The sequence below is a fragment of the Oncorhynchus mykiss genome, chromosome 22 (genome assembly GCF_013265735.2).
Source record: "Oncorhynchus mykiss isolate Arlee chromosome 22, USDA_OmykA_1.1, whole genome shotgun sequence".
Classification (NCBI taxonomy): Eukaryota; Metazoa; Chordata; class Actinopteri; order Salmoniformes; family Salmonidae; genus Oncorhynchus; species Oncorhynchus mykiss.
This window is the reverse complement of record NC_048586.1, coordinates 2899351-2920000: the sequence shown is the minus strand read 5'-3', so window position 1 is coordinate 2920000 and position 20650 is coordinate 2899351. Positions and strand designations below refer to the sequence as shown.

The window sequence follows — 20650 nt, the reverse complement described above, 5'->3', positions numbered from 1 at the left end:
CATTCTCATCCCCTGTCCTGTTCTGTGTGATTGGCAGATAGTCAACTATAATTACTACTACTCACTGAATGCCTGGGTGCTGCTGTGTCCCTGGTGGCTGTGTTTTGATTGGTCCATGGGCTGTGTGCCCCTCATTAAGTCAGCGTTTGATTGGAGGACGGCCTGGCTGCTGCTGCTCTGGTGCTTCCTGATAGGCTTGATAAGCCAAGCCTTATGCTCACAGGACAGCCAGAGGAGGAGGTAGGAGAGAGCTCAGCCGACACGTGTGTGCACACACGCACACACACACTGTTGTCAAGATAAAACATGTTTGGATACAATGTTAGTTACTCAGTTATGAACAGTGGATGGAATGTGATTCAAGCATCACCTCTGATCACTTTATAGAAACATTCAGAACAATTTCAGCTGACTTACAACTGTATATTACCCAGTATGTCTATGTGTTGTAAGTATTATGTAACCGTGTTTTTTAGGGGTCCAAGCAGTGAAAAGAACAAAGGCCAGCACACTGAATATGCTCTGATGAAAATCCTTTGAAATGTTGCCAATAAAGGTGGTAATTGGAAGCATATATAGTGTGCAGGCCTTTCTGTTTTTTTCCTACTATACTTCATTTGCCCAGTGTTATGTTTCCACTTCCACCAAGGTTTTTTTTAAAGGATGTCGGTATGACCATGACCTTTTCTATAGACTGGTGAAAGCAGTGAAACACTCACCCACCTCTTCCTCCTCACGTCCTGTTCACTGCAGACCCTCATTCAAATAATAGGTGTGAGTTCAGGTGGGCCGACCAAAAGTGGTGAAGGTAGGAAACAACACGTCCGCCCCTCTGATCCTCAACATGGGGGCCCCCTGTACTCCCTGTTCATCCAAATATTACAAAGTGTTACTTTGACCCCGTGAATCTTGTCAGGACGTTGACCCTGGGTCTGGTGCTGCTGGTAGTCCCCTTCCTGCCCGCCTGCAACATATTCTTCAGGGTTGGCTTCGTCATTGCAGAGAGGGTCCTCTACCTCTCCTCCGCTGGCTACTGTCTGCTACTGGCCTACGCCCTGGGACACTGCTGCGGCCGCTGGAGCAGATGCAAGGTAGAGAATATACACACACACACCCTCGCCCAGCTAAAAGCTACACATCACATATATTTGAGGTTCTCCCAAATGTTTTTGTCACCTGATCTAGTCTTTTGTTGGACATTGAAAAGAGATGGAGGATTTAAGACTGTTAGGACGGAGCTGAATCAAACAGGGTTCACTTCATTGCCTTCACTTCATTGTCCTGTCGTAACGGATGGTCCTCAATCTTGTGTGTTGTAGGGGCTGCTCCGTGCCTCCCTGCTGGCCCTGCTATGTGTGTATGTGGCTCGCTGTGCCCTGCGCAGTCACCAGTGGCGGTCCGAGCAGAGCCTCTTCACCAGCGCCCTGTCAGTCTGTCCACTCAATGCCAAGGTGGTGTCTGTCTGTCTGATGTGTCTATCTTTCTTGCTGGCTTGTCTGTCTGTCAGGATTACTGGTGCATCGATTGGTGTGTCTGTCTGTCTGCCTCTTTGTTAGACCATATTGGGTCCTCAAGCTGTCAAGAAAATGATTCCCAAACTATTCTAAATAAGTTTTATTTGAATTTTATTAGTTTTATTTTGTTTGTTTTTTGTCTTTCCCTCTCCAGGTGCATTATAATGTGGGTAAGAACCTAGCAGACAGAGGGAACACCAGTGCTGCCATCAAGTACTACAGAGAGGCAGTCAGGTACGAATACTACAGGTTCACACTCTCAATATGAGTTTTTCTATAGTTCTATGGTACATGTAGGTTACATTCCAATGTTCATACTTGTATATCACTTACACCCAAAACATTGTTTCACACTAGGTGTTATGCTACTGTGGATATTTGAACAGAGTCGCATTGGAAAGCACATGTCACGATAACACTTTATCAAACCTACGGCTGAAACCATTGAACCTCTCAGCTGTGTTTTGTGTCAGGCTGCACCCTACGTATGTCCACGCTATGAACAACCTAGGCAACATCCTGAAAGAGAGGAACGAATTGGTGGAGGCAGAGGAGCTTCTGGCAAAAGCTGTACTCGTACAGTAGGTGGACACACACACTGTCATGCCCTAACATATGCATGCATGTACATGCACACAGAAAATAATCACAGATATAACTTTATTAGCCTTTGACTTCACAAAAAACAAAACATTCCGGACATTAAACGCAACTGTGGTGTTCTTCTGAGAAAGGCCGGACTTTGCAGCAGCGTGGATGAATCTGGGAATAGTGAAAAACAGTCTGAAGAAGTTTAAGGAAGCAGAGCAGAGCTACTGGAACGCCATCCAATTCCGGAAGAAATACCCTGACTGTTACTACAACCTGGGACGCCTGGTGAGTGCAAAGGTTGGACTTAAAGCCACCAACCGAGGTTGGACTTAAAGCCACCAACCGAGGTTGGACTTAAAGCCACCAACCGAGGTTGGACTTAAAGCCACCAACCGAGGTTGGACTTAATGCCACCAACCGAGGTTGGACTTAAAGCCACCAACCGAGGTTGGACTTAAAGCCACCAACCGAGGTTGGACTTAAAGCCACCAACCGAGGTTGGACTTAATGCCACCAACCGAGGTTGGACTTAAAGCCACCAACCGAGGTTGGACTTAAAGCCACCAACCGAGGTTGGACTTAAAGCCACCAACCGAGGTTGGACTTAAAGCCACCAACCGAGGTTGGACTTAAAGCCACCAACCGAGGTTGGACTTAAAGCCACCAACCGAGGTTGGACTTAAAGCCTCCATCCGATGTTGGACTTAAAGCCACCAACCGAGGTTGGACTTAAAGCCTCCATCCGATGTTGGACTTAAAGCCACCAACCGAGGTTGGACTTAAAGCCACCAACCGAGGTTGGACTTAAAGCCACCAACCGAGGTTGGACTTAAAGCCACCAACCGAGGTTGGACTTAAAGCCACCAACCGAGGTTGGACTTAATGCCACCAACCGAGGTTGGACTTAATGCCACCAACCGAGGTTGGACTTAATGCCACCAACCGAGGTTGGACTTAAAGCCACCAACCGAGGTTGGACTTAATGCCACCAACCGAGGTTGGACTTAAAGCCACCAACCGAGGTTGGACTTAAAGCCTCCATCCGATGTTGGACTTAAAGCCACCAACCGAGGTTGGACTTAAAGCCACCAACCGAGGTTGGACTTAAAGCCACCAACCGAGGTTGGACTTAAAGCCACCAACCGAGGTTGGACTTAATGCCACCAACCGAGGTTGGACTTAATGCCACCAACCGAGGTTGGACTTAATGCCACCAACCGAGGTTGGACTTAAAGCCACAAACCGAGGTTGGACTTAAAGCCACCAACCGAGGTTGGACTTAAAGCCACAAACCGAGGTTGGACTTAAAGCCACCAACCGAGGTTGGACTTAAAGCCACCAACCGAGGTTGGACTTAAAGCCACCAACCGAGGTTGGACTTAAAGCCACCAACCGAGGTTGGACTTAAAGCCACCAACCGAGGTTGGACTTAATGCCACCAACCGAGGTTGGACTTAAAGCCACCAACCGAGGTTGGACTTAAAGCCACCACCTGAGGTTGGACTTAAAGCCACCAACCGAGGTTGGACTTAAAGCCACCAACCGAGGTTGGACTTAAAGCCACCAACCGAGGTTGGACTTAAAGCCACCAACCGAGGTTGGACTTAAAGCCACCAACCGAGGTTGGACTTAAAGCCACCAACCGAGGTTGGACATAAAGCCACCAACCGAGGCTGGACTTAAAGCCACCAACCGAGGCTGGACTTAAAGCCACCAACCGAGGTTGGACTTAAAGCCACCAACCGAGGCTGGACTTAAAGCCACCAACCGAGGTTGGACTTAAAGCCACCAACCGAGGTTGGACTTAAAGCCACCAACCGAGGTTGGAATTAAAGCCACCAACCGAGGTTGGACTTAAAGCCACCAACCGAGGTTGGACTTAATGCCACCAACCGAGGTTGGACTTAAAGCCACCAACCGAGGTTGGACTTAAAGCCACAAACTGAGGTTGGACTTAAAGCCACCAACCGAGGTTGGACTTAAAGCCACAAACCGAGGTTGGACTTAATGCCACCAACCGAGGTTGGACTTAAAGCCACCACCTCAGGTTGGACTTAAAGCCACCACCTGAGGTTGGACTTAAAGCCACCAACCGAGGTTGGACTTAATGCCACCAACCGAGGTTGGACTTAAAGCCACCACCTGAGGTTGGACTTAAAGCCACCACCTGAGGTTGGACTTAAAGCCACCACCTGAGGTTGGACTTAAAGCCACCATCAGTAAGCTTTCCTACTGTCTAACAGTCAATACAATTTACACAAATTAATTATTGAAGAATATGTTATTAATTGCCTTATGAGCTTAGTACTGTTGTACCCCAAACTGTAAGGTTAAATAAACTATATGTTTAAATGTATCATGTTGATCAGTCTATGTAGAAAAAGTGAATTCAATAGATTTAAGAGTGGTAACTTTTCCCGATAAGGTTCTGTAGCTTGTTCTGTTCCAAACCTAGTGGCAAGGCTGCTGTAAGCCTCAAACACAGACTGCAGATTGTGGCTTTGATGATGAATGAAGGTGATGTGGTTTGCTAGAATGGTAATGTATGAAATCTACATAACCTGGTTCAAGCATTCATAACATCACCCTGAAGAAGGCACAGCGATGCCGAAACGTTGGTGTGTTTTTAGCCAGTAAAAGGAGCTTATACATGTGGAGTGTGCATCTCTTTGTTTTTAAAGCTTACTGTTTATTCACCGTTAGTCAGCACCTAAATCATTTCCTCTGGGTGTGTGCAAGCTCATGCTTTTTATTTGTCTAGTATGCAGACCTGAACAGACACCTAGATGCTCTGAATGCGTGGAGGAATGCTACAGTGCTAAAGCCTGACCACAGCCTGGCATGGAACAACATGGTCATACTACTGGACAACACTGGTAACCCACACACACACACACTGCCACATGCACGTACACCACATACACACTTCTAACACACAGTTTCACAGACACACACACACACTACCACATGCATGCGCACCCAAGGCTCTAAATAAAATCATTTAAATTGGTAGCACTGCTTCACCTAAAGTGAACACAACATAAGCACAACATAAAATCTGTTTCTCAAATTAGACACTTTAATGTCATTGTCCTCTTGCTCAGTTGTGCACCGGGGACTCACACTCCTCTTTCTATTCTGGTTAGAGACAGTTTGCGCTGTTCTGTGAAGGGAGTACCTGTCGGCCCCAGCCTCGAACGCAGGTCCTGTATGTGCCTAACTGACAAACTCTGCCCATTCATTGCCATTTACCCATTGTTGTCTTAGCTCTCCTGATCTACATTTGTGTTTGCTTTTTACCTCTCTCTAATGTCAATATATCTTGTCTACTGCTGTCTTGGCTAGTTCTTATTGTTTTATTTCACTGTACAGTCGTGGCCAAAAGTTTTGAGAATGACACAAATATACATTTTCACAATGTTTGCCGCCTCAGTTTGTTTGATGGCAATTTGCATATACTCCAGAATGTTATGAAGAGTGATCAGATTAATTGCAATTAATTGCAAAGTCCCTCTTTGCCATGCAAATGACAAAAAAACATTTCCACTGCATTTCAGCCCTGCCACAAAAGGACCAGCTGACATGTCAGTGATTCTCTCGTTAACACAGGTGTGAGTGAAGACAAGGCTGGAGATCACTCTGTCATGCTGATTGAGTTCGAATAACAGACTGGAAGCTTCAAAAGGAGCGTGGTGCTTGGAATCATTGTTCTTCCTCTGTCAACCATAGTTACCTGCAAGGAAACACGCGCCGTCATCATTGCTTTGCACAAAAAGGGCTTCCCAGGCAAGGATATTTTTGCCAGTAAGATTGCACCTAAATCAACCATTTATCGGATCATCAAGAACTTCAAGGAGAGCGGTTCAATTGTTGTGAAGAAGGCTTCAGGGCACCCAAGAAAGTCCAGCAAGCGCCAGGACCATCTCCTATAGTTGATTCAGCTGTGGGATCGGGGCACCACCAGTACAGAGCTTGCTCAGGAATGGCAGCAGGACAGGTGTGAGTGCATCTGCACACACAGTGAGGTGAAGACTTTTGGAGGATGGCCTGGTGTCAAGAAGGGCTGCAAAGAAGCCTCTTCTCTCCAGGAAAAACATCAGGGACAGACTGATATTCTGCAAGAGGTACAGGGATTGGACTGCTAAGGACTGGGGTAAAGTCATTTTCTCTGATGAATCCCCTTTCCGATTTGTTTGGGGCATCCGGAAAAAAGCTTGTCCGGAGAAGACGAGGTGAGCGCTACCATCAGTCCTGTGTCATGCCAACAGTAAAGCATCCTGAGACCATTCGTGTGTGGGGTTGCTTCTCAGCCAAGGGAGTGGGCTAACTCACAATTTTGCCTAAGAACACAGCCATGAATAAAGAATGGTACCACCACATCCTCCGAGAGCAACTTCTCCCAACCATCCAGGAACAGTTTGGGGATGAACAATGCCTTTTCCAGCATGATGGAGCACCTTGCCATAAGGCAAAAGTGATAACTAAGTGGCTCGGGGAACAAAACATCGATATTTTGGGTCCATGGCCAGGAAACTCCCCAGACATTAATCCCATTGAGAACTTGTGGTCAATTCTCAAGAGGCGGGTGGACAAACAAAAACCCACAAATTCTGACAAACTCCAAGCATTGATTATGCAAGAATGGGCTGCCATCAGTCAGGATGTGGCCCAGAAGTTAATTGACAGCCTGCCAGGGCGGATTGCAGAGGTCTTGAAAAAGAAGGGTCAACACTGCAAATATTCACTCTTTGCATCAACATCATGTAATTGTCAATAAAAGCCTTTGACACTTATGAAATGCTTGTAATTATACTTCAATATTCCATAGTAACATCTGACAAAAATATCTAAAGACACTGAAGCAGCAAACTTTGTGGGAATTAATATTTGTGTCATTCTCAAAACTTTTGGCCACGACTGTGGAGTCCTCAGTCCCGCTCAAAATGCCTTAGCTCTTTTTGTCCCACCCCACACACATACGGAGACCTGACCTTGCTTAACTGGTGCCTCCATAGGCGAGACCTCTCGTCACTCAATGTCTAAGTTTACCTCCACTCTACTCACATCCTACCATACCATTATCTGTACATTATGCCCTGAATCTATTCTACCATGCCCAGAAATCTGCTCCTTTTATTCTCTGTCCCCAACACACTAGACGACCAGTTCTTATAACCTTTAGCCGTACCCTTATCCTACTCCCCCTCTGTTCCTCTGGTGATGTAGACGTTAACCCGGCCCTGTAGCCCCCAGTTCCACTCCTATTCTCCAGGCACTATCATCCCCCACTTCAAAGGTGGAGACACTCTAGACTGAAACTGTTACAGACCTATATGTATCCTGCCCTGCTTTTCTAAAGTCTTGGTGAGACAAGTTAAACAGATCACCGACCATTTAGAATTCCACCGTACCTTCTCCACTATGCAATCTGGTTTCTGAGCGGGTCATGGGTGCACCACAGCCACGCTCAAGGTCCTAAACGATATCATATCCGCCATCGATAAAAGACAATACTGTGCAGCCGTCTTCATCGAAGGCTTTCGACTCTGTCAATCACCGCATTCTTATCGGCAGACTCAACATTCTTGGTTTTTCAAATGAATGCATCGCCTGTTTCCCCAACTACTTCTCAGATTTCAGTGTGTCAAATCGGAGGGCCTATTGTCTGGACCTCTGGCAGTCTCTATTGGGGTACCACAGGGTTCAATTTTCCAGCCGACTCTTTTCTCTATGTACATCAATGATGTCGCTCTTGCTGCTGGTGATTCTCTGATCCACCTCTATGCAGACAACACCATTCTGGCATATACTTCTGGCCCTTCTTTGGACACTTTGTTAACAAATCTGCAGACGAGCCATTACAACACTCCTTCCGTGGCTTCCAACTGCTCTTAAATGCACCTTAGCCAAATACATTTTAACTCCGTTTTTCACAATTCCTGACATTTAAAATGATTAAAAATGATGTTCCTAGGTCAGTTAGGATCACCACTTTATTTTAAGAATGTGAAATGTCAGAATAATAGTAGAGGGAATGATTTATTTCAGCTTTAATTTCTTTCATCACATTCCCAGTGGGTCAGAAGTTCACATACAGTGGGGCAAAAAGTATTTAGTCAGCCACCAATTGTGCAAGTTCTCCCACTTAAAAATATGAGAGAGGCCTGTAATTCATCTTAGGTACACTTCAACTATGACAGTCAAAATGAGAAAAAAAAATCCAGAAAATCACATTGTAGGATTTTGAATGAATTTATTTGCAAATTATGGTGGAAAATAAGTATTTGGTCACCTACAAACAAGCAAGATTTCTGGCTCTCACAGACCTGTAACTTCTTCTTTAAGAGGCTTCTCTGTCCTCCACTCGTTACCTGCCATGGTGGCGAAGTACGTACAATATAGCAAGTAAAACACTGGAATGGTAGATTTGCAGTGGAAGAATGTTCAAAGTAGAAATAGAAATAATGGGGTGCAAAGGAGCAAAATAAATAAATACAGTAGGGGAAGAGGTAGTTGTTTGGGCTAAATTATAGATGGGCTATGTACAGGTGCAGTAATCTGTGAGCTGCTCTGGCAGCTGGTGCTTAAAGCTAGTGAGGGAGATAAGTGTTTCCAGTTTCAGAGATTTTTGTTTTCCATGCAGGGTGATAATAAGAAGTGTGGATCATCATTATTTGGTCCGTAAAGGTTAATGACCCATATCTGTTTATGGTCCAATAACATATTTAAACATAAACATATTGCACGTTGGGATCAGAATGACTGTTAATTAATAACATCACCCCTTTCGAGTTTCTTTGCCCATGGGAGAAATACACTACCGCTCAAAAGTATGGGGTCACTTAGAAATGTTCTTGTTTTTGAAAGAAAAACACTTTTTTTTTTGTCAATTAAAATAACATCAAATTGATCTGAAATACAGTGTTGTTAATGTTGTAAATGACTATTGTAGCTGGAAATGGCAGATTTTTTTTTTTAAATCTACAAAATACCAGTCTCAACGTCAACAGTGACAAGGCGACTCCGGGATGCTGGCCTTCTAGGCAGAGTTCCTCTGTCCAGTATCTGTGTTCTTTTGCCCATCTTAATATTTTATTTTTATTGGCCAGTCTGAGATATGGCTTTTTCTTTGCAACTCAGCCTAGAAGGCCAGCATCCCGGAGTTGCCTCTTCACTGTTGACGTTGAGACTGGTGTTTTGAGGATACTATTTAATGAAGCTGCCAGTTGAGGACTTGTGAGGCTTCTGTTTCTCAAACTCTAGACACTCTAATGTAATAGTCCTCCTGCTCAGTTGTGCATCAGGGCCTCCCAATCCTCTTTCTATTCTGGTTAGAGACAGTTTGCACTATTCTTTGAGTACACAGCGTTGTACGAGATCTTCAGTTTCTTGGCAATTTCTCACATGGAATAGCCATCATTTCTCAGGACAAGAATAGACTGACGAGTTTCAGAAGAAAGGTCTTTGTTTCTGGCCATTTTGAGCCTGTAATTGAACCTACAAATGCTGACGCTCCAGATACTCAACTAGTCTAAAGAAGGACAGTTTTATTGCTTCTTTAATCAGTATGACCGTTTTCAGCTGTGCTAACATAATTGCAAAAGGGTTTTCTAATAATCAATTAGCCTTTTAAAATGATAAACTTGGATTAGCTAACACAACGTGCCGTTGGAACACAGGAGTGATGGTTATTGATAATGGGCCTCTGTACGCCTATGTAGATATTCCATAAAAAATCTGCCGTTTCCAGCTACAATAGTCATTTACAACATTAACAATGTCTACTCTGTACTTCTGATCAATTTGATGTTATTTTGATGGACAAAAAACATGATTTTCTTTCAGAAACAAGGACATTTCTAAGTGACCCCAAACTTTTGAACGGTAGTGTATATTTTTCCACACAACTTTAACTAAAATTGTTGAATGAGTTTCCTGTTGAGAGTAGATATTATATTCCTTCTCTTTGAGCCAAGTTTCAAATCTATTTCTCATAATATGTTTGTAAATGTACCATGGTGATTGAGTATCCATATTAGCTGTACCATGATATTTGCATTGCTACTAAGTAACCCTCCAATTGACTTCCGCTAAAGCACCCTCTCTCATCCCAAGCTCTCTCTTTCTTTCTGTGCCCCCAAATGTTTAGATATATACTGGTAAAGTAACCAGGTTGTTAGCTAATGAGGTAACGTGACTGAACAAGGTGTAAACAAATGCGTGGTTTTTGGACGACCCGCGACATGGTTTATGACGAGAGCCTAAAAACAAACATTTTAGTCCACCAAGCACTTTTGCAGGTAGATGAAAAAAATCTATCATCCACTCATAATTCTTACATTTATTCGCCATAATAACACCAAAAATCACCCCAAAAAATCGTCTAGTTTTTTTTCCCCTCCGTGTTTCCGATTTCCCTAGTTTTCTTTTCTTCAGGTTTTCACTCTCAAAATCATACCTTTTTTAGTAGAACATCCATTTTTGTTGTTTCTCTAAGTCCACAAGAATGCTTAAACCACATCAGGAGACCACATGTGAGTTCTGGGGAAGAAAATAAAACACATGTTTTGCAGGGTATTATTTGCCCTTTTTTAATTTCAATTCTGTTTATAAAACAAGACACTCGATCCATACAGATCATCATAAAATCATATTATTGTGCCAGGTAAGTTTACTTTACAGTTAACATTTCATTTGGAATTGAATACGTCTCAGGAAAGTTGCAAGAAGTACAAGTCACTGATGAATTCTTTAACATTATTTACATGTGGGCTTTGGATTGAAGTACAAGTCACTGATGAATTTTCTAACATTATTTACATGTGGGCTTTGGATTGAAGTACAAGTCACTGATGAATTCTTTAACATTCTTTACATGTGGGCTTTGGATTGAAGTACAAGTCACTGATGAATTTTCTAACATTATTTACATGTGGGCTTTGGATTGAAGTACAAGTCACTGATGAATTTTTTAACATTCTTTACATGTGGGCTTTGGATTGAAGTACAAGTCACTGATGAATTCTTTAACATTCTTTACATGTGGGCTTTGGATTGAAGTACAAGTCACTGATGAATTCTTTAACATTCTTTACATGTGGGCTTTGGATTGAAGTACAAGTCACTGATGAATTTTCTAACATTATTTACATATGGGCTTTGGATTGAAGTACAAGTCACTGATGAATTTTCTAACATTATTTACATGTGGGCTTTGGATTGAAGTACAAGTCACTGATTAATTTTCTAACATTATTTACATGTGGGCTTTGGATTGAAGTACAAGTCACTGATGAATTTTCTAACATTATTTACATGTGGGCTTTGGATTGAAGTACAAGTCACTGATGAATTTTCTAACATTATTTACATGTGGGCTTTGGATTGAAGTACAAGTCACTGATGAATTCTTTAACATTCTTTACATGTAGGCTTTGGATTGCACGAATCTGCATTCACATTCTTCTCTAGGGCACTTGGAAACAACTGCACAATGAAGACTATCATTACAACAATTATTATCTGGGAGCATGTATCTAGGAGCATAAGCAACCAAAATGGTCGTTCTTTAGAGCCATGTGCGTACCACACACACACACACACACACACACACACACACCACTAACACACACTTTGACACACTCACCACAGTTGCTGTCTAATGGGAGATACTATGAGTGACAATACCCATCACTTGCTTTGTTTTGTGCCCAAACTATTTTGGATATTCAAAATCAATCTTTAATAGTTGAGTAATGGATGAATTTCCATTGATTACATGCGCCGCAGAGTTAGTCAAATGCCTCATTTTTACTCATTCATCCGTACGCACAGTTGTTCAAAGATTGTTTCTGTACGTTAACAGCAGTGAAGACAGAGACAAAGATAAAAAATAAAAAAATGGGGGGAAATTTGATCTAAGCGCCCAACGTGATTAGACTGGAAGAGCAGGAACCGGCAATGCTTGAAATTTATGTATTAAAGCTTTGTGTGTGGAGTTTTCCAAAGGCACTCTTCCCTGCCGTGTGGAGAATGCACTGATTTCCAGACGTTGGCGCCGCTTTTGTCAGAAGACTCTCCCGAGGGGGGCGGGGTCTCCCAGGAGGGCCCTAGAACCATCCAATCGCCAGCCAGCATGCCCATGATCAAACGCAAGGCAGACACAGAGAAGTGCCCCCTCCGAATTCAGAATCCCCCTCCTCCATCCCCTCTCCCCATAATTTCTTCCCCAAATCTGCCAAGACTACATGTCACCAAAAAACATAAAGTAACTGAGGTGTGCTTCCTTTATTCGCCTTTATTGCACAGAGACAAAGCTGAGCTAGCACACATACACTCAGCAATAAAATAAACATCCTCTCACTGTCAACCCTGTTTATTTTCAGCAAACTTAACATGTGTAAATATTTGTATGAACATAACAAGATTCAACAACTGAGACATAAACTGAACAAGTTCCACAGACGTGACGAACATAAATTGAATAATGTGTCCCTGAGCAATGGGGGGTCAAAATCAAAAGTAAGTCAGTATCTGGTGTGGCCACCAGCTGCATTAAGTACTGCAGTGCATCTCCTCCTCATGGACTGCACCAGATTTTCCCGTACTTGCTATGAGATGTTACCCCACTCTTCCACCAAGGCACCTGCAAGTTCCCGGACATTTCTGGGGGGAATGGCCCTAGCCCTCGCCCTCTGAGCCAACAGGTCCCAGATGTGCTCAATCAGATTGAGATCCGGGTTCTTCGTTGGCCATGGCAAAACACTGACATTCCTGTCTTGCAGGAAATCACGCACAGAACAAGCAGTATGGCTGGTGGCATTGTCATTCTGGAGGGTCATGTCAGGATGAGCCTGCGGGAATGGTATCACACAAGGGAGGAGGATGTCTTCCCTGTAACGCACAGCATTGAGATTGCCTGCAACGACAACTAGCTCAGTCCGATAATGCTGTGACACACCACTCCAGACCATGATGGACCCTCAACCTCCAAATCGATCCCACTCCAGAGTACAGGCCTCGGTGTAACGCTAATTTCTTCAACGATAAATGCGAATCGGACCATCACCACTGGTGAGACAAAACTGCGACTCGTCAGCGAATAGCACTTTTTGCCAGTCCTGTCTGGTCCAGCGACGGTGGGTTTGTGCCAATAGGCAACGTTGTTGCTGGTGATGTTGCTGGACCTGCCTTACAACGGGCCTACAAGCCTGAGGGCCAGCCTCTCTCAGCCTATTGCGGACAGTCTGAGCACTGATGGAGGGATTGTGCATTCCTGGTGTAACTCGGGCAGTTGTTGCCATCCTGTACCTGTCCCGCAAGTGTGACGTTTGGATGTACCGATCCTGTGCTGGTGTTGTTACATGTGGTCTGCCACTGTGAGGATGATCAGCTGTCCGTCCCGCTGTCTTAGGCGTCTCACAGTACGGACATTGTAATTTATTGCCCTAGCCATATCTGCAGTCCTTATGCCTCCTTGCAGCATGGCTAAGGCACGTTCACGCAGATGAGCAGGGACCCTGGGCATCTTTCATTTGGTGGTTTTCAGAGTCAGTAGAAAGGCCTCTTTAGTGTCCTAAGTTTTCATAACTGTGACCTTAATTGCCTACCGTCTGTAAGCTGTTAGTGTCTCAAAACTTCTTAAGGATAGGTGTTTCCTGGCTGGATAACTTCCGGTGAAACTGGAGGGAGCGCAATTCAAATACATTTTAATAGTAGTGAGTGATTTATTTCAGCTTTTATATCTATCATCACATTCCCAGTGGGTCAGAAGTTTACATGCTCAATTAGTATTTGGTACCATTACCTTTAAATTGTTTAACTTGGGTCAAACGTTTCTGGTAGTCTTCCTCAAGCTTCCCACAATAAGTTGGGTGAATTTTGGCCCATTCCTCCTGACAGAGCTGGTGTAACTGAGTCACGTTTGTAGGCCTCCTAGCTCGCACATACTTTTTCAGTTCTGCCCACAAATGTTCTATAGGATTGAGGTCAGGGCTTTGTGATGGCCACTCCAATACCTTGACTTTGTTGTCCTTAGGCAATTTTGCCACAACTTTGGAAGTATGCTTGGAGTCATTGTTCACTTGGAAGACCCACTTGCGACCAAGCTTTAACTTTCTGACTGATGTCTTGAGATGTTGCTTCAATTTATCCAAGTAATTTTCCAGCCTCATGATGCTACAGTTGGTTTCATCTGACCATAGCACCTTCTTCCACATGTTTGGTGTGTCTCCCAGGTGGCTTGTGGCAAACTTTAAACAACACTTTTTATGGATATCTTTAAGAAATGGCTTTCTTCTTGCCACTCTTCCATAAAGGCCAGATTTGTGCAATATACGACTGATTGTTGTCCTATGGACAGAGTCTCCCACCTCAGCTGTAGATCTCTGCAGTTCATCCAGAGTGATCATGGGCCTCTTGGCTGCATCTCTGATCAGTCTTCTCCTTGTATGAGCTGAAAGTTTAGAGGGACGGCCAGGTCTTGGTAGATTTGCAGTGGTCTGATACTCCTTCCATTTCAATATTATCGCTTGCACAGTGCTCCTTGGGAAATCTTTTTGTATCCAAATCCGGCTTTAAACTTCTTCACAGCAGTATCTCGGACCTGCCTGGTGTGTTCCTTGTTCTTCATGATGCTCTCTGCGCTTTTAACGGACCTCTGAGACTATCACAGTGCAGGTGCATTTATATGGAGACTTGATTACACACAGCTGGATTGTATTTATCATCATTAGTCATTTAGGTCAACATTGGATCATTCTGAGATCCTCACTGAACTTCTGGAGAGAGTTTGCTGCACTGAAAGTAAAGGGGCTGAATAATTTGCACGCCCAATTTTTCAGTTTTTGATTTGTTAAAAAAGTTTGAAATATCCAATAAATGTCGTTCCACTTCATGATTGTGTCCCACTTGTTGTTGATTCTTCACAAAAAAATACAGTTTTATATCTTTATGTTTGAAGCCTGAAATGTGGCAAAAGGTCGCAAAGTTCAAGGGGGCCGAATACTTTCGCAAGTCACTGTATCTATTTTGTGAAGTGCACCAGTCCCTCCTGCAGCAAAGCACCCCCACAACATGATGCTGCCACCCCCGTGCTTCACAGTTAGGATGGCGTTCTTCGGCTTGCAAGCCTCCCCTTTTTTCCTCCAAACAGAACGAGGGTCATTATGGCCAAACAGTTCTATTTTTGTTTCATCAGACCAGAGCACATTTCTCCAAAAAGTACGATCTTTGTCCCCATGTGTAGTTGTAAACTGTAGTCTGGCTTTTTTATGGCGGTTTTTGAGCAGTGTCTTCTTCCTTGCTGAGCGGCCTTTCAGGTTATGTTGATATAGCCCTCGTTTTTCTGTGGATATAGATACTTTGTAACTGTTTCCTCCAGCATCTTCACAAGGGCCTTTGCTGTTGTTCTGGGATTGATTTGCAATTTTCACACCAAAGTACGTTCATCTCTGTGAGACAGAACGCCTCTCCTTCCTGAGCGGTATGACTGCTGTGTGGTCCCATGGTGTTTATACTTGCATACTATTGTTTGTACAGATGAGCGTGGTACCTTCAGGTGTTTGGAAATTGCTCCCGAGGATGAAGCAGACTTGTGGAGGTCTACAGGTTTTTTTTTAGGTTTTGGCTGATTTATTTTGATTTTCCCGTGATGTCAAGCAAAGAGGCACTGAGTTTGAAGGTATGCCTTGAAATACATCCACAGGTACACCTCCAATTGACTCAAATTATGTCAATTAGCTTATCAGAAGCTTCTAAAGCCTTGACATCATTTTCTGTCATTTTCCCAGCTGTTTGAAGGCTCAGTCAACTTCGTGTATGTAAACTTCTGACCCACTGGAATTGTGATACAGTGAATTATAAGTTAAATAATCTGTCTGTAAACAATTGTTAGAAAGAAAAATGACTTGTGTCATGCACAAAGTAGATGTCCTCACCGACTTGCCAAAACTATAGTTTGTTAACAAGAAATTTGTGGAGTGGTTGAAAAACGAGATATAATGATTCCAACCTAAGTGCATGTAAACTTACGACTTCAACTGTAAATGTCTTATATTTGCGTTAATCTAACTGCACTGTCCAATTTACAGTAGCTACTACAGCGAAAACATGCCATGCGATTGTTTGAGGACGGCGCCCCACATCAAAATATTTTTCCACCGGCACAGGTTTCATACATTCACATATAACGATTAAATATTCACTTACTTTTTGAAAATGTTCCTCTGATTTGACATCCAGAGGGTCCTAGCTTTAACTTCTTAGGGCTAGGCCACTTTTTTTCTCCACTTCCTGCCTGAATGACGTGCCTAAAGTAAACTGCCTGTAACTCAGGCCATGAAGCCAGGATATGCATATAATTGGTACCATTGGAAAGAAAACACTAAATAATGCAGGAGAATATAACACAATAGACATAGAAAATCCAAAGAAAAACAAACAGATGTTTTTTTGTTGAGAAAGACCATCCTCTTAGAAATGCAAAAGGTCATATTGCAATTCCTATGGCCTCCACATGTTGTCAGCAGTCTACGTTCAAGGTTTCAGGCTTGTAACTTCAAAAACAATAAGAAATAACAGTTTTAGTAGAGGGTAGCACAGTCTTGGAAATTCGTGTTTGCGTGTGTCATGAAGACATTACGCACCTGCTAAAATCAGTTTCCTATTGAACATACTTCTTTCCAAAATAAATATTATAGTTTCATTACATTTTAGGGTATCTGAGGAGTAAATAGAAACGTATTTTGACTTTTTGAAACAAAGTTTAGGGGTAGAATATCGGATTCTTTCTCTGCAAGATGAACGAGTGGATGACTCAAATCGGTGAAGCAAACAAAACTGACATTTTGGGATATAAAGAAGGATTGTATCTTACAAAACGACACTACATGTTAAACCCTTTACAATGAAAATCTGTGAAGTTATTTGGATTTTTACAAATTCTCGTTGAAATACAGGGTCCTGAAAAAGGGATGTTTCTTTTTTTGCTGAGTTTATGTGCACACACATGTGCACGCAGAGCATGACTCGGGGCCTCTCTCCCTCCCACCTTCCCTTCCTCTATCTCTCTCCTTCCCACCTCCCCTCCCTGGTCAGACAGGTCTGACAGAGATCAATAAGCCAGTGGTCCTTGTGTTCAGCTCCTAATTAGGAAGCTAAAGCGCTCTTCCATGTGTGGAGAGGAAAAACTCTGCTCTACACACCACAGACAACACACACATGTACACGCACACTGGGCGCTCAGTTTATATTGGGTTTCATCATTTTATCTGTTGTATAAAGGTATAAGCACTTGTTTTAAAGCTCTGTACGTTCGTACAAGCAGTTGACATTTGTATTCTGTGAATGCATCGACTTCCAATTAAGACTTTTAAAGCTGACTTGTAGTCTGACGGTTTTAAACTTTGTTCTCCTCATGACTTGGATTTCCACCTTGCATGTCCACAGGCTTTGAACTAGCAAGTTCAATCTCGCTTGTCTGTGTCTGACTATCCGTCTGTCCTTCTCATGTCTTTCCCTTCTCTCTCCTGTCGTCTAGGCAACCTAGCCCAGGCGGAGGCAATTGGCCGAGAGGCCCTAAAGCTCCTCCCTAACGACCACACCATCATGTTCTCATTGGCCAACGTCCTGGGCAAACTACAGAAGTATAAGGTCAGTAAGCCCAGAGAGAGAAATTACTTACAATAATTTACCTCAACTAGGGCTGTGACGGTCATGAAATTTTGGATGACAGTAATTGGTCAGCCAAATGACCGCTGTCACGTTTCAACCGTTGGAATAGCAATTTAGTAAAAAATAATCTAATCATGTGATTAAGGCACATTTTCACCTCTCCTCCGCTCCTGACTGCATGTGCTGCCATAGAAATAGAATGAATGAAATGGACGTCCTCATTCAAGTCAATGATGGCATAATGGCTGGACTGGTGGCAATTGCAAGTATAGCAGCAAAGGAGAAAAGCTAGGTTGAAGATAACAAAGGTTAAAACGAGGATTCTAATACCCCATAACTTTTTGCAGCAATGGGACCAGCTATGCAAGTTAGAAACGGCGCTGGTCATGTGAATGTTTATTTTCTTAAAGCTTTCACATGGAGTCCTAACTTTTATCTTCAAGCTAGGAGTAAAGCAACTGAAACCAGGAAGTGTACCTGTCTATTTGTGCTGTGATTTGTTGATTGAACTCAACTGACATTACAAAAAATACATTCCATTGCATGAGCCCCATCAGTTAACATCATTTGAATGAACATTCTACATTACCATGGAAATTATTGTATCACAATACCAGGCAGCCATTGCGAGTGTACCCATGAGTTTACCAGTCACATTTCCAGGGTTAGAGGTTGTAAGCCTGTTCTATTCATTCTATTTCTGTGTGTGTGTGCTGCAACCTAACACTTGTTTGCTACAACACCTTGCTCGTTTCTGCAAGGAGCAACACATTTTCATCACGTGGTTAAGAGTCCATGTTACCACAGAAACAGACTTAACCGCATGAAGTCATTAGGATTGAAACCATTTTTTGGGACTCAAATCAAATGTTATTTGTCACATGCACCAAATACAACAGGTGTAACCCTTACCGTGAAATGATTACTTACAAGCCCTTTACCAAGAATGCAGTTTTAACAAAATATAGTTAAGAAAATATTATCTAAATCAACTAAAGTAAAAAATTATAATAATAACACTATAAAATAACTAAAATGAGGCTTATATACAGGGGGTACTGGTACTGAGTCAATGTGCAGGGGTACAGGTGTGTGTGTGACTGCACTCCTAATGCAGCCAGACACCCACACACACTGAAACATGTCCTGTGTTTTGTGCCCAATCAGGAGTCCGAAGGCTTCTTCCTCCAGGCTCTGAGGATCAACCCAAATGCTGCCAGTTGCCATGGCAATCTGGGTAAGACCAGTGGGTTCCGAGATACGTTTGATGTCGAACCATAGTTCTTATAGACCCATATGAATGTTTTTCATATACAGTATATTTGTCTTTTGTATTAAGACACTTGCCACATAAATAAATCCATAATACCTCAATGTGGTGTGTTTAATTAATAGTTTTGGGATAATGTGATGAGTTTGGTCTCAAGCAAGAGTAACAGTCAGAAACATTATTAGTCAAACATCATATGAAGTAAATGCATGGGCCACCTTCAGTAGGTACACGGTAGAACGTTGCAGGTAGAAATGTCACGAAGAGGCTGACATGAATTGTGATTCCTTATTCTCAAAATCAGAGGCATGTTTATTCTGAGTGTTCCACACGTGTCTTTGGCCTCACAATAATATGTCTGTGTCTCTCTCCCCTCCATCTCAGCGGTGCTGTACCATCGCTGGGGGAAGCTGGAGCTGGCGAAGAAGCACTACGAGCTGTCTCTGAAGCTGGATCCAGAAGCCCCAGGCACCCGGGACAACTACAACATGCTGCGACGCAAACTGGACCAGCTTTACAGGACCACACCACCCTGAGGGACTCAACCACTGACTGCATGCTGCAACACACACACATACGCAAATAACCATTCATTCATTCCAGCTTTGTACCGTTTCCATTCTATTTAAGAAATAGACTGTTTTGTGTAACATGTTCTGTTGCTTGTCCCCCATTATGGGAAGGGGACTAGATTGGTCTCTGTCTGTTCGTACTTTAGTCACACGCGATGTCTGACAGCACTGGCCCGATTTTAAATGAACTTGGGTGAATGATGCGTCTTCCCTTACTGGGAAAAAAAAAACTTTTTCACATGCAAATTCGTTTTGTGGCAAATTTAAGGCGAATTGTGAACTTCTGGAAAACAATTATGGGGAAACTTGTGGCTAACATTCTACTGTTTGCAAATTTGTTTCAAACTGTATGAATATGCAAATAAAATCTGATTTTTGGTTACTGTGTGTTAACATTTAAATGTATCAATATAAACCAAATCACGTCATTTTAAATAAACTTGCTTCTCACAAAGAAAACTAAACTATACTGAACAAAAATTAACACAACATGTAAAGTGTTGGTCCCATGTGAGCTGAAATAAAATATCCCAGAAATGTTTGATACGCACAAAAAGCTTATTTCTCTCATGTTGTGCACATATTTGTTAACATCCTTGTTCGTGGGCATTTCTCCTTTGCCAAGATAATCCATCCACCCGGCGGGTGTGTCACATCAAGACATTGATTAAACAGCATGATCATTACACAGGTGCACATTGTGCTGAGGATAATAAAAGGACATGCTAACGTGTGTAGTTTTGTCACACAACACAATGCCACAGATGTCTCAAGTTGAGGGAGCGTGATGAAACTGAAGTATCTCTGAATGTAATATAGTTCACACCCTGTCTGTATTCCCAGTCATGTGAAATCCATGGATTAGGGCCTAATGAATTTATTTCAATTGACTGATTTCATTATATGAAATGTAACTCAGTAAAATCATTTAAATTGAAGCACGTTGTGTTTATTTTTGTTCAGTATAAATGTACCAAATATACTAAACAACTCAATGTCTTAACAGATTAAAATGTATCCAATAGAACTTG

At 42.8% G+C, this 20650-nt stretch overlaps 1 protein-coding gene across 3 annotated transcripts in view; it reads left to right on the top strand.

Moving 5' to 3' along the window:
- Positions 1-20175, top strand: part of tmtc4 (transmembrane O-mannosyltransferase targeting cadherins 4) — a 51035-nt gene extending 30860 nt beyond the window's left edge. For all 3 annotated transcript variants that reach the window (XM_036958505.1, XM_036958506.1, XM_036958507.1), the window contains exons 9-18: positions 38-240; positions 917-1091; positions 1320-1451; positions 1669-1748; positions 1988-2095; positions 2249-2390; positions 4867-4981; positions 17644-17756; positions 18945-19014; positions 19432-20175. In XM_036958505.1, the coding sequence (XP_036814400.1) occupies positions 38-240; positions 917-1091; positions 1320-1451; positions 1669-1748; positions 1988-2095; positions 2249-2390; positions 4867-4981; positions 17644-17756; positions 18945-19014; positions 19432-19583 (1290 nt within the window). In that variant the 3' untranslated portion in view covers positions 19584-20175. The remainder of the gene's footprint in view (positions 1-37; positions 241-916; positions 1092-1319; positions 1452-1668; positions 1749-1987; positions 2096-2248; positions 2391-4866; positions 4982-17643; positions 17757-18944; positions 19015-19431) is intronic.
- Positions 20176-20650: the final 475 nt, after the last annotated feature.